This window comes from Antedon bifida, chromosome 7, assembly GCF_963402885.1.
Source record: "Antedon bifida chromosome 7, ecAntBifi1.1, whole genome shotgun sequence".
NCBI lineage: Eukaryota > Metazoa > Echinodermata > Crinoidea > Comatulida > Antedonidae > Antedon > Antedon bifida.
The window spans coordinates 15,860,277-15,874,715 of record NC_136232.1 but is presented as its reverse complement, the minus strand read 5'-3'; the positions used below and the strand labels follow the sequence as shown (position 1 = coordinate 15,874,715).

General features: G+C 34.1%; 1 protein-coding gene and 1 long non-coding RNA gene across 2 annotated transcripts; both read right to left on the bottom strand.

Moving 5' to 3' along the window:
• Positions 1 to 3,836: 3,836 nt before the first annotated feature.
• Positions 3,837 to 5,059, bottom strand: LOC144848106 (uncharacterized). Its single transcript, XR_013613825.1, has 2 exons — positions 4,978 to 5,059; positions 3,837 to 4,094 (listed from the first exon to the last, which is right to left on the bottom strand). It is a non-coding gene; the product is annotated as an uncharacterized LOC144848106 (long non-coding RNA).
• Positions 5,060 to 10,503: 5,444 nt separating this feature from the next.
• LOC144848945 (uncharacterized) lies at positions 10,504 to 13,701 on the bottom strand. The gene is made up of 5 exons (XM_078705896.1): positions 13,380 to 13,701; positions 12,562 to 12,729; positions 12,108 to 12,300; positions 11,386 to 11,941; positions 10,504 to 11,102 (listed from the first exon to the last, which is right to left on the bottom strand). The coding sequence occupies exons 1-5, from the start codon at positions 13,699 to 13,701 to the stop codon at positions 10,896 to 10,898; spliced, it is 1,446 nt and encodes a 481-aa protein (XP_078562022.1). The 3' UTR covers positions 10,504 to 10,895.
• Positions 13,702 to 14,439: the final 738 nt, after the last annotated feature.

Here is a 14,439-nt window from a genome sequence, read left to right as displayed (position 1 = left end):
AACGTTATTTTGAACTTTCTTCTAACGTTAGAAAAATGTTATCATTAATGATATGGAAATAACATATTTTGAATGTTATTCTGAACGCTCTTGTAACGTTAGGTAGATGTTACCTATAAAGTTATGTAAATATCATTTGTTAACGTTATTTTGAACGTTCTTCTAACGTTAGGAAAATGTTATCAGTAATGATATGTAAATAACATATTTTGAATGTTATTCTGAACGTTCTTGTAACGTTAGGTAGATGTTACCTATAAAGTTATGTAAATATCATTTTTAACGTTATTTTGAACGTTCTTCTAATGTTAGGAAAATGTTATCATTAATGTTATGTAAATAACATATTTTGAATGTTATTCTGAACGTTCTTATAACGTTAGGTAGATGTTACCAATAACGTTATGTAAATATTATTTTTTAACGTCATTTTGAACGTTCTTCTAACGTTAGAAAAATGTTATCATTAATGTTATGTAAATAACATATTTTGAATGTTATTCTGAACGTTCTTATAACGTTAGGTAGATATTACCAATAACGTTATGTAAATATTATTTTTTAACGTTATTTTGAACGTTCTTCTAACGTTAGAAAAATGTTATCATTAATGATATGTTTTAATGATGAATGTTATGTAAATAACATATTTTGAATGTTATTCTGAACGTTCTTAGGCCTATAACGTTTAAACGATGTTATGAAAAAAATATTCTGTGAATGAACGTTATTTGAATGTTATACGAACGTTCGTAGTAAACCTAACCAAAAGCTAACCAAAATATAACGTTAGCTGAACGTTATGTGTTTGCTAGGGGAGTGGCTTTCTAGTTTTCAATTGTTTTGTTTAGTAACCATTTAGGAATCATCGTATATGAATCTTAACATGAATAATTATTTAGTTTAGTTACATTAGTGATTTAAAGTTTGACCATGCTTTGCCAGGGTTGATCCCTATGGAACGCCTCCTCTGCCTTCAGTTCACATTCATCATGCAGTACACACCAAACATCATGCAGTACACACCAATCGTCATGCAGTGCACACCAAACATCATGCAGTACACACCAATCGTCATGCAGTACACACCAAACATCATGCAGTACACACCAATCGTCATGCGGTACACACCAATCGTCATGCAGTACACACCAATGGTCATGCAGTACACACCAATCGTCATGCAGTACACACCAATCGTCATGCAGTCAAATATTGCGTAATTTATACCGCCACCTATCGACAAAATCAAATATCACGTGACGTTTATTAGACGGCTGTAAAACTAAGACTATTTATACTTCTTATTATGGAATTCAATAATTACAATGGCCTCCTAGCCGCGCCTGTGTCTCGCATTAATAAATTATTGTATATATAAAAAAACAGAGCTTATGTGCAGCGGTTAAAATAAGTACAGTATGTCAAGCATAAAGGAAATCTTAGAGTCGATGGCATTAGTTTTACAGCCGTCTAATAAAAGTCACGTGATATTTGATTTTGTCGATAGGTGGCGGTATAAATTACGCAATATTTGACTGCATGACGATTGGTGTGTACTGCATGACGATTGGTGTGTACTGCATGATATGGAAAGCCAAACCCGCCAAAAATACATAATACATACCATCCACCAATAATTAATTCGTACAAAATTCAAACCATCCAATATTATCTCATGCAGTTCAATGAAAACTTAAACCATTCACCTTGTATCTACACCATCCAATACAATGTGTGACCATCTACCACTAGCCCAAACGACAATACGCCGAACAAACTACCCATAACACAAACCATCTAAAGAATGTTGAGCCCAGGCAGCAATAATTGAATTAATCTAACGTTAATACAAGTATATATTAGCCAACTCATTTATCAACATATCATGTAGTTCATGAACATTTCAAACAAAGCATCTTAATTTTAGTTCATCGAATTATAATTCTAATTCATTGCCTGTTTTATACACCGTTCGTCTGTTCAACAGTTGAAACAACTGTTTTGCACACGATACGCCCGTTCGTGAGTTCAAACCATGATATTTGAAGCATCGACTTTCCAAACAGCGATTTTTCGCACCGAACGTATTTTCTTGAGTTAAAGTGGTTGCATTTCAATCACTTACTTTTGATTGGCCAGTATTACACACCGTTCGCTTGTTCGTGATTTCAAACCATGATATTTGAAGCATCGACTTTCCAAACAGCGATTTTTCGCACCGAACGTATTTTCTTGAGTTAAAGTGGTTGCATTTCAATCACTTACTTTTGATTGGCCAGTATTACACACCGTTCGCTTGTTCGTGATTTCAAACCATGATATTTGAAGCATCGACTTTCCAAATGGCGATTTTTCGCACCGAACGTATTTACTTGAGTTAAAGTGGTTGCATTTCAATCACCTACTTTCGATTGGCCAGTATTACACACCGTTCGCTTGTTCGTGATTTCATGTGATAACATTTCATTCGACAACTTTTCAAACGTTAGTTTTTGACTCTGCTTACGTAGGCCTATATGTCAGTTGATATACTATTTTTTAATTTTCATACTTTCCATCCTAGTCAGTTTTGTACATCATTCGCATTTACGCATGTAAAGTGTAGATATTCCACTCGACAAGTTTTAAACGGTAGTTGTTCGCACATTTATTGTTTTATTGTTAAATTGTAACTGTTGGCGCCGATTTAATATTGAGGGGCGGGGGGTGAATGTCAACTTTACGACTGTATGACACTTACTTAGGCCTAGGCCTACGTTACACACACAGGGAGATGTAAACTAATTTATAAATTTATTTTACATCTCCCTGGTTACACACATTATCACAAACTTACATAATGAAAAAAAAAACAGAATGAAATAATATAATTTAGCTTGTGGGCCTGTTACAATTTTACGCCCCACAACTAGGCCCGGGGTAACACCCACCTCACCCGCCTGTGGGGGAGAGACAGGGGTGGGGGGGGGGGGAGAGCTGGTATCGTGCTTCTCTCTCCTCCTGTGCGGCGGCTGCTAGATGAGGCCGGCCTAGAGCCATTTCTGCTCTGTGTTCTCTATGATGCATAAATTAACTGTTGTTGAGACGCTTCCATTTGTTTACGGGGTAGGCCTATTTATTTGAAATAATGACATTCATTATGTTTTATAGACTTTAGTGGAGACGTAATTAATAAATATCCGAATAAACATATTTTACGAATATTTATCATGGATTAAATAAAAACATGTGTATTGTTATTAAATCATAATTATTTTGTTATTCATCATGCATTAAATAACCCAACGCTGTTATGGGGGCTATTCAACTGCGTAGTTCGTCATTTTTCACACATTGATGCTGATTGAATTGATTCAGCTCAGGAAGACCAAAAAAGGTACGTACCGTACGTATACTGATGATAGGTAGATAAATAAATATAATAATGTTTAATAGTGTTTTCCTGTTTTATTATTATTATTATTATTTTAAATTCTGTGTTTTATCGATTTTGTAGGTGAAATTGATGATGGTTTAAGTTATTGTTATACTTTTCTGTATAGTATAGGCCTAGCCCTAGGCTAGGCCTAGGCTAGGCTAGGCCTAGGCCCTAATAATTATTAATATTGGAATTATTATCATTATTTTATAAAAAGCTACAATTAGTGCCATGAGTGGTGACCAGGATTGGAACCTGGATTTTGTAGCTGAAATTACTAATTATAGGAATTATCCAGCTATAATATAATATTATTACACATAGGCCTAGCCTAGGCCTACATTTGTAACCCGAGTTTCTAGCAAGAAACTAAAATTTCCAAGAAGTATTAAATAATCAAATCAAGGAAAACGCCTTATAAATTAAAAATGTAGATTTATTCCTTTGACATCAACTTGTCGGAATTTACATAAAACCAATATTATTTGTTCTCAAGATAAAACATTAAAGTGTCCACAAAACTAAAAGTTTATATTAAAATTGAGTCTTCAGTTGAAACAATTCCGACTTGAAAGGTTCCACAGTAGAGTAAATGTTATCAACGAAATGTTCCGACCAATGGTGTAATAATTGCAATAATGATTCGTAAATTTCAAAAGTAGTGTTTTCTCATCTAAGAAAAGAGAAAATATATACATATACTATATAACTATAAAACAATTTAAATCAAATATCATTTGGTACATAATTACAATACCACAATGTTTGCAAAATAACCTAGGCTATGATAGACAATTAAACAAAATAAAATATAATCCGTCAATACCATCAGGTTCGATTAACACTGATTGGTATATGATTATTCACACTACTCATTAAAACAATAGTTACATTATATAGTTAGAGGTACTTCGTTTGGTAAGTATGCTAATACTTGATACCAATATAACTACATTGCAACGCAATGGATAATAGCAATAGCTATTCAAACGTGTGTCTATCAACATATTAACCTGACTATTATAAACTCAGGATGGTTAATGCATCCATTCAATAAACTAAATTATAAACTAAAAGGTAATTAAATGTATAAAAATAAATGTCGCATATAAAGCGGAAATCAAAAAATAAGTGTATAATACAATAGTATCAATTCTACAATCACACTCCAATTGTCTCTAGGTCAATCAATACCAAGAGTGTACTGCCATCTAGTAAATGACCCACATTTACCAGAATCGTCCTGATACACTCATAAAATTAAAAGTATTAGCAAAAGCAAGTTAATCACTTCAAGACCCTTTAACTTAAAACGGGAGAGAACAATGTGTGATTGCAGAACCTTACTTTACAGTAACATAAATTACCAAGCGCAATTGCAAATGGTATCACAAAAGTTATAAAATATAATCAAAGTTAAGTATCACATAACTAATCTAAAGCATTGAGCCAATGCAAACATAATGCATAAACCTAATCTTCATAAGCTTAAATCTCAAATTAAGTTATATTAACACATTTGTTAAACATAAAATAATATAATTGATAGTTCTTACCTAAGAAAAGAGCCAAAATATGAAAAAGTGACTTCCTTTAAAGTTGTTAAAAATGTATAGATGTTTCTTGTGAGCAGGCACAAGTGGAAGTGATGTATACTCATCAGAAATGAGGTATAATCACCTTAGTTGCCTAGCAACTTGGCAAAACACATTCCTTACTTCCCAAACAGTGGTCACTTTGACCCACTTGGGGTAACCTTTGTTGCAATTAAGCTGCATTCTTTTCTACTGACCTATAAACTATATTTATATACATTGTAAAAACAGATACATTCAAATGAATAAAATCAAACAGAAAGATATAAATGGTAAAATATATTCATAAAAATCATAGGGTTACACTTATATTAAATTATATATAAACCTCCGATTGTGCGTAGACCGATATTTTAATCAATGGTTGTATTTATTAATAATAAATAGTACAGAAGCCTACCACTGAACAATTATTTTTTATTTTGCCAAATAGCTCTAAACCATATAGGCCTAGGCTCTAGGAATAATATTGATTTTCTAGTATATAAACTTAAAATGTGATAAATTAACGTGAAATTGTGAAAAAGTGTAAATACAAGTTGTATGGACTCATTCGTTTCAGGTATCATCCAGTATGTCAGATGATTTACGTAGTGTTTTGCAGGTGCTGCAGTGGTTAGCAAATTCTATCACAAACACTCCTTCGCCTGCTACCATTTCCAATAGTAGTAGTGAGCTTAGTACTACTAGTAGCACTACTACAACCACTAGTCATGCTGCTAGTACTAGTAGGCCTAGTAGTAGCAGAAGTAGTAGTAGATCTACGTTGAGTTCCAGTGCTAGCACCAGCAGTACGCCTAGCATAGACCAAAGTATTGCGAGTGAACACAGACGACTGTTCAATCGAAATTATGTAAGTTGCATCATGTTACTAAACCCCCTTCTTCTTGGCACCCGAATCGTTTACTATTGTACCGATAGATAGCTTATTAAGTGGCTCCAAGCCTGTACCAATCCAGTTTAAATAATTTTCAATACAATGGTGCCACATTTTAACATGTTGTCCATCACATTTTTATTAATTTTGTTGGAGACTTACCTGGCCGTTCAGTAAAACATCATATATTTTTTGTATTACAAGTAAAATTAACATTTTGAACGAGTTTTTATCACTGTGTACATATAATATTATTTCAGAGACAAACCCCATATAACAGGGGTCATAGCAACAACAGTACCAGTAGTAAAGCATCTGGAAAAGGTACGATGGTAATTGTTTTATCGCATCAATTTTAATTGTATTTTCACAATGAGAGTTTAGAAGCTGTCGTGTGTAATGTATTTAGGTCGGTACAGTTATTACGTCATGTTATAGTTGAGTTCGGATAATACTGCCAATCAGGTTTATTGGTGTATATTTTTTATATAAAGTTGAAATGTTAACAGTTTTATTAAACATATAATAAAAAGAATAACGATGTTATGTAATTCCTAACATATCTGTATATTTGATAACCTCCAACAATTAGCCCATGTAACAAAATTTGCTATTTAACCAAAAATAATCAAAAACATGCCTAATAATAATACAAGGAGGTCTTATCTTCTTAATTGACCGAAATGATTATTAATATTAATAAAAGATGGTTTTTATAAGATGTTTTATCCTTTGTTAGGAAGAACATTGACATTGAAGATTTTTAGTATGCCTCATGGAACACAAAATGGAAACTGTTCCTACTGTAGCCCAACGTCGAAAACTGAAAGATAACGGCTATGGCGAGAAGAAAATTGTGTTTCCAGCGGAAGGCAATCAAGACGATTTTTGCAACCTGGTATTTAAGTAAGATAATTTTTCTAATGTTTTCACATCGAAATGTTTTCTGTGGTGATTTTGCCAAAATACTGTTTGTTAAAGAGAAAATAATCAACTATGATGATGATGCTTATGACATTTTGCAAATGAGAACAAAATTCTACATATTTATTTTTAATTTGTTTTTGTAGAACATTTCCGTTGCTTGCAAATTGCGGAGGGTTTGAGATAACAATGGCAAAGGAAGGTGATCGCAAAAAACTGATTGTTGTCCATTACGGGCCATGTAAAGTTCAAGACCTTAGAACATTTGGTTCTGGAAAATTATACATTCGCCCATTGCAGCGGGATATACCGGAGGCAGAAATACCATTAGTGGAAGCCCGAGAAAAATGTTTAAATTGTAGGGCCGACATTTCCATGAAGAACATGAAAGTGCACATCAAATATTGCATGGTAATTACCTGTGAAAGAGAAGAAAGTAGTATTGGTAATCAGTTTCAGTTTTCAGAAACGAGAATTGAAAATCAATTTTCCCGATACGGACTTGCCGGTAATTACCGGTTTTCAGATATTATCAATATTCTCCTTTTTTTATTTGATTTGTATAATACATTTTTAACATAACAAAATGCTTAATTTGAATATTTCTATCATAATTTAGGCTAACAACTTTTTTTTCACTCGACCACGCAATATTACTGTACATTATCTTCTCTTATTGAACCCCAGAACGAAGATTCAAGTTCATCAGACAGTGACCTGGAACCGGGACTACCGGCCACCGAACCAATACCGGCCACCGAACCAATACCGGCCTCCGATAACTTAGAACAGAACAGAACAGAACAGAACTTAGACTTAGAAATTGTTGAAAACATTGTACGTAGGCACTACTCATTCAATGTCTGTGAAGCTAGTTCCTAGTTCATTATTTAAATATAATTATATAAACAACTTTTAGAACTAAAAAACTAAACATAGTGCGATTTCAGTGAAAAAGATAAGCTACCTAGCTATGTTATAATAGAAGTTATGTATTATTGCAAGAGTATGTACTATAGCTTTCGGTTTTGATGAGTATCATCATTTACAAAAATAATTGTTATTTTTAGTTTGTTAACGAACCAGAACGTAACGAACGAGAACCTGCTCTTACTACTATTGAAACAATTGTCAAAGATACCGTGAATTACTGCAATACCCACAACATTAATGGGAATCCTGTAGAAGTGCTACGTTATTACCAAAAAGCTATTGTTTCAGGAAGACCACTAGAGATAGAAGATGAAGCAGAGGTAATCGAAGGGGAAACAAATTTTATTATGATTAATAGAGAAGATGTGCTTGCAACTGCTTTTTCGGAAATTAGGGATATGGCCGACTACCGCAAAACACTGGAAGTGCAATTCTATGATGAGGTATATTAAATAAATTTTTATTGTAATAAATAAAATCAACCTTTTGAAATACAATGATAATAAAAAAAAACAATTGAATTTGTAAAAACTAATCGAATATATTCAAAGCATTTTAGTTAAAATGAGATGTTAACCGTGTTGCTATACAGTAATTTCATATCTTACACACAGAGAGCAGCCGATTATGGCGGCCCGAGGAAAGAATTTTTTGTGTTGGCTTTAAGAGCAATAAAAGATGGTTATTTTGATAACGGTATGAAAGAACACGTTCCCGAGGAATATTACTACATCGGCATAATAATGGGTAGGTTTTCAATGTCTACTTACAATAAAATCACGCGATTCACGGTGCTATTTGAGGTTCCTTGACGTGTGACGTGTAAATGCAACAATTGTTTTCACCAAATTGGTTCCTAATAGCCTTATACCGTATGTTTTATTTTGTTTCTTTTTACTAGTACGGTACTGTTATAATGATTTAATGTATTTAAAAATGGTTATCTTTTAACAGCTATGAGTATTGTCCAGAATGGCAAATTGCCACAATTCATGCACAGTGACCTTATCGACGAACTCGTCAACAGCAGTGCTCCTTCTGAGTGCATAACCAATTTAAGAAAGGGACTCGCAAAGTTGGGGATATATCAGGTATGTCGTACAGTACTGCTACAATATACATATACAGAGCGCAAAACCAGTTACTGCCAGTTTAAGCTTCTGATCCATATCTTTAAATAAGTAACTAAAACACAATGATATGCATACGTCAGATCCAATCACTATAATGCTTCATCTCTGCTCGAAACAATAATGTAATGCGTTCAATGATCAACTGAAAATTGTAAATTCAATTCACTTGTCTACCATTTTATCTAATTATTTTCTATAGCTTTGTTGTCACATACCAACATTTGTTCATCTTTTTCGACCCAGCCCTGCAGCACTATTATCTGTAAAAAAGATGAAAGAATTGTTGAAGCCATCTTTTAAAGGCAGCGATGGCTCAAACACTAAGATATTTGAAAGTTCTGTATATGCCCGATTTCTGGACTGCGTCAGAGAGGTTGCTAGTAAGTTATAAGTTATAGAAAAACACAGACTGTCTGTTCGTATATTTTCCTTTTTCTGCCCTACTGTAGCATAATGCAATCCATTATTTGTTTAAACCCTTATTTTAACCGGTGGCCATGCCCTAAAGTTCTCAAGCTTATTTTGGCTTCCACACACTTACCCTTATTTATTTATGTGTATTTCTGAAGTCACTTTTCGTTTAGTACAATTTAACTTTAAGTTTATTATGTGTGGAAAACAATAAACAAACAATAAAGGAATATTGCATTGAGCACACTTGTAGTGGATGTGTCCGCTATACAAGTGAAGTATTTGTTGTTGCCGTCGCAAACCATATAATAACAGTGTCTAAAATGGCAAAAAAGAGCAATAACCGTAACATACCAAAATAAATTCGCTTTACTCCGACATTTTTCAAATTTTCTTAAACCTCATTACTTTTAATTCATATCAGAACATGCAGTGTTAAAACTATTCAAAGCATTTAAGCCAAGTCACTTACTGATGCGATGGCTAAAAGGGTTTTGTTATGACTTGATTTGTTTTGACTTTTACCTCTCTTTTTCATAGGTGGTAGAAGAGGTCACCTGACGCTTGGTCATCTGTTGCAGTTTGTGACCGGAACGGATGAAGAACCAGTGTTGGGTTTTGTTCTCCATCCACAAATAGTATTTACAGAAACAGCAGGTTCTTTTCTCCCGTCTGCCAACACGTGTATTAACAGTATGCAACTTCCACGGCCAGGTTTAACATGCAGTCTGCCGCCAAAAGACACACTGTTCAATATGTATGATTTGGCATTTTCTCAACAGTTTTTTGGTAATGTGTAGACCTAAGTGGGTCAGAACAAAGCAAGTGACATACTTTAAATAAAGTTTTCTACTGTAGATATGGGTTGGTTCAATCACAGAGCAAAATCCATAATGCTTCAATTTAGGACATGGAGAGTGGATAGAGGAGGTGACCGTTGAGAAAGAGTGGTGGTAATTTGTATTTACATAACGGAAAGATATATGACAGAAGAAGATGAGCGATGGTTGAAAGGGTTGTTATGAGCTAATACGTTTTCATATTATTTCCGTTTTAAACATTAGGCATACCAGTTCTTAAACCCCCTGTACAGGGTAGATCTAAATAAATGAAATATAATATTTGATTCTAAACATTTTAGTGTCGGCAGTTCTTGAAACATTAAGTACAACATTATTTTCAACAAACATATTTAGTTTACACATCAGTAGAAAAAATGTTAAAGCAAATCATATGTTGACTACGGTATTGATTTTAGGACATATAATAACCTTTTCAATTTAATGGCAATAAACGTTTTTCTTTAACAATTAAAGAAACTTGTTGTTAATTAACAATTAAGGCAGTCATTAAATACACCAATCAGTAAAATTGTGCAACATGCTCTCTCTCTCTATCCCCAATCTACACAGCTATTTTTAGGCCTATATAATTAACTAATAAAAACATTAACATTCATTTGAGAATAAGTTGTTTTTCAAAACAATCGATATTCACACAGCCTGATTTCCAATACTAAAGTGTAAATGCCAACCAAATTATTAATATATGCATTATGATAATTTTCTATTTTAAACATTCACAATAGTCATTATTACTCATCAAAATTCAGAAACAATATCTAAGCCTCGTAAATAAGGAGTTGCATCCCAAATATCAACTGCATTATTTAGCGCATTGTCTATTTCATCCTTAAATAAAGAGAGTTGTTCATCATTCATTGGACAGGCAGTGTCAGGGACAACTATACCATCATTTTCTTCTGGAAGGGGTGAGTTTGGATCTATACCATACTGCTGAACACTTTCCTACAATAAGCCAAAATAATGAAAGAAGATTAGGTAGATCACACAAGACACGGTAAAATTAAAATGTGTACGGTAACAGCTAACTATACAAGTAGTTTCTCACGTATAATGTGTGTGTCGGGGAGACTATTTTTAAAATAGTTTTTGTTACAGGTTTATAATAACGTAGTTGTTACGACAAACAAATTATACGAACATCCGTTCGCCTTACATTCTAAATCCAAGAATACCGTATAAAATGAAGGTTTTATTTATTACTTTAATTTATACAACTCCACGTTACCTCTGGTATGGCTTCAAAGTACTCAGACGCTATGATGCTTGCATCGGATGCAATATTTTGTATACCCATTATGAACAATTGATTTGGGGTTTTGTTGTGCTCGGTCCGCAGTTTGTGGTTGTTCCACATCAGTTGGAAATCCATCAACATACTATTAATAATGGGTACATAAATGAAATGTAAAATAAAAATATGCGCCTCGTTATCTGGGTCCAAACAACCCATGGTTTCCAAACTGCTAAAGAATGTGCGCCAGGAACATATAACAGCCTCAAATACATCTCTCCACAATCTTTCAATCCTGCTGTTATGAACACTTTTTCCAGTAATAAAACTACCTCTGCCTGGTCCTCTAGAAGGGTGGTTCAACATTAAGCGAGCCACATCAACATTTTCGATCCCCTTGTCCGCTCTCACCCTCGACGGCAATCCCCATTTTCTGACAGCTTCCTGGAAACAAGTTAGAACCGTGCATGCCCTGTTATTTGTACTGAGTTTTAGGTACACTATCGCTCTACTATAACCATCAATACCTCCATGAATCACACACCTCCATCTGTAGAATCAAACATACGACAATTATAAAGGAAACTGAAAATACTTTTATGTTATTGTATCATAAAATGTAAATTTCTTACATTTACATTATCATTTTTCATATCTGCGTCGGGTTGCCTACGAATCTGTTTTGATCATAACATATCATAAACGTGTAGACCTACTTTATTAGTTTATGATTCCCGTCTATGTGCCACAGAGCCAACGGAGATGGCACTGAATAAACTCGTCTGCGTATGCAACGCAGAGACCGCAAATGACGCCCAACGGGATCAACCCTTTTGACAGAATCTCGCAATGCTTCTCTTCGTACTCGTATGCCGTCTTTCATCAAATGAGCCTCAATTGACTTAAGTCCTAGTGTTAAGATGAAATGATGAATAAAGAAAAACAAATAAGCAAACTATGCAAATAGCTACCGCTACAAACAGTGGTACTACTCTCTATCATTTAGAAAGAATCCCATCCCATCAATAAATGATGCGATCATCGTATCTAACCCAACCTTTCAAAAAATAATCCTTATTTTGTATGCTTATCATGTCGAAGGAGTACTTCTTCTATTCTAAAGTCCGTCGCGTAACAAAACAAGCCATTCTGTATATTTTCAATACCTACCTGATCTTGGAAAATTCATGGTTATCATGCCAATACGCGCGTCTAGAAACTCGGAAGAAATATCTGTGTAGTTTCTTGTTGTCATGTTGTATTCTTGTAGCCTCCTTTCTATCGTTCTTTTACTTACAGAAAACATTTTACTCATGTCCTGAACAGTAAAGTTGTTGTCTACGAAGTAAATGAAAATAACTGACTATGGAGAGAAGACTGAACGGAAAGTAAAATATTAGGTTTACAAAAACACCAAATTTTGTTCATTATTAATACTAAATTGTTATATGGGAATTGGATAATATATTGGCTAGAAAATTCTAAGAAATAATTCAAAGTACTGTACTGTAAGGTAATATTTTCGAGAGAAAAAAGACTCTACATGCTTATTATTGCAAGAGCCTCATAATAATTTTTAAAAAAATAATACAGTAGGCCTACCTATCATGCAACCTACCTACCTTTTGTCATGCAATATATTAATATTTAAATTACAAAATTTGTTTCACATAAAAGTAAAGGTCGTTAGGCCTACTTTAAATTTGTATTAAACACACTATGTTCGTGCTACTATCTTACAAAGATGATAAACAACCATGATCAGCCGAGCGTAAAAAACAAAAAATAATTGTTTTTAAGGCTCGGCTGGTTACGACTGTTTGCCACTCTCTTCAAGAAGAAGATGGCTTCCGTAACACGAATTTAATTTAATGAATGAATTACTTACTTCGATGGTAGCCACTTTACCAAAGACAAGAAATAATTAAAGTAGATAATGATACATAGGCCTAGGCCCAAAACCTAGGAGGCCTAAAAATAATACGCACCCACAAAGAACTGCAGCTGACTACGCCCGATCACAAATCTTGCCCGTCCTGGTCTGCCAGTGTGAATCATGGCAGAGTTCGTAGTGGGATGTTCGTCTCCTACCTGGCCTGGGCCAATGACTTCTTCTATCGCTCTTTTACTCGCTACAAGATTATCGATTACCTCTAACCGGATATTTTCATGCCCGATTATCGTTTCGATAATAACCTCCAGTCGCATTGGGAGTGGCATTAATAGATTTCTATCAATGTTACCATTCACATACTGTTCAAGTGTTTGACAGATTTCTTGCAAAGCAATAGCAATAGGAACATACGCCATGTTAAAGACTTTTGGGAATATGAGAGGGGACTATACATTTTATTCTAGCTGGAATATTTTTAATGAGTACAATTTCAGGGCATAACATGTCCATTGTTCCTAAAATGTTCTCATCTTACGGTTGTGGTTGTGGTTGATTTAATATTACACACTACGGAAAAAAAAACCTTTTTTGAGAGAGTGTAATTTCCGGACATGTAGAGGTACCATATTTAAAAATGTGTACTGTTCACATTCAGTACCGAACACCTCCCCCCCCCCCCCCACCCCAATATAAAATCGGCGCCAACAGTTACAATTAAACAATAAAACAAAAACTACCGTTTTAAAACTTGTCGAGTGGAATAAATACACTTTACATGCGTAAATGCGAATGATGTACAAAACTGATGTATGGAAAGTATGAAAATTAAAAAATAGTATATCAACTGATATATACGTAAGCGGAGCCAAAAGCTAACGTTTGAAAAGTTGTCGAATGAAATGTTATCACATTAAATCACGAACAAGCGAACGGTGTGTAATACTGGCCAATCGAAAGTAGGTGATTGAAATGCAACCACTTTAACTCAAGAAAATACGTTCGGTGCGAAAAATCGCCGTTTGGAAAGTCGATGCTTCAAATATCATGGTTTGAAATCACGAACAAGCGAACGGTGTGTAATACTGGCCAATCAAAAGTAAGTGATTGAAATGCAACCACTTTAACTCAAGAAAATACGTTCGGTGCGAAAAATC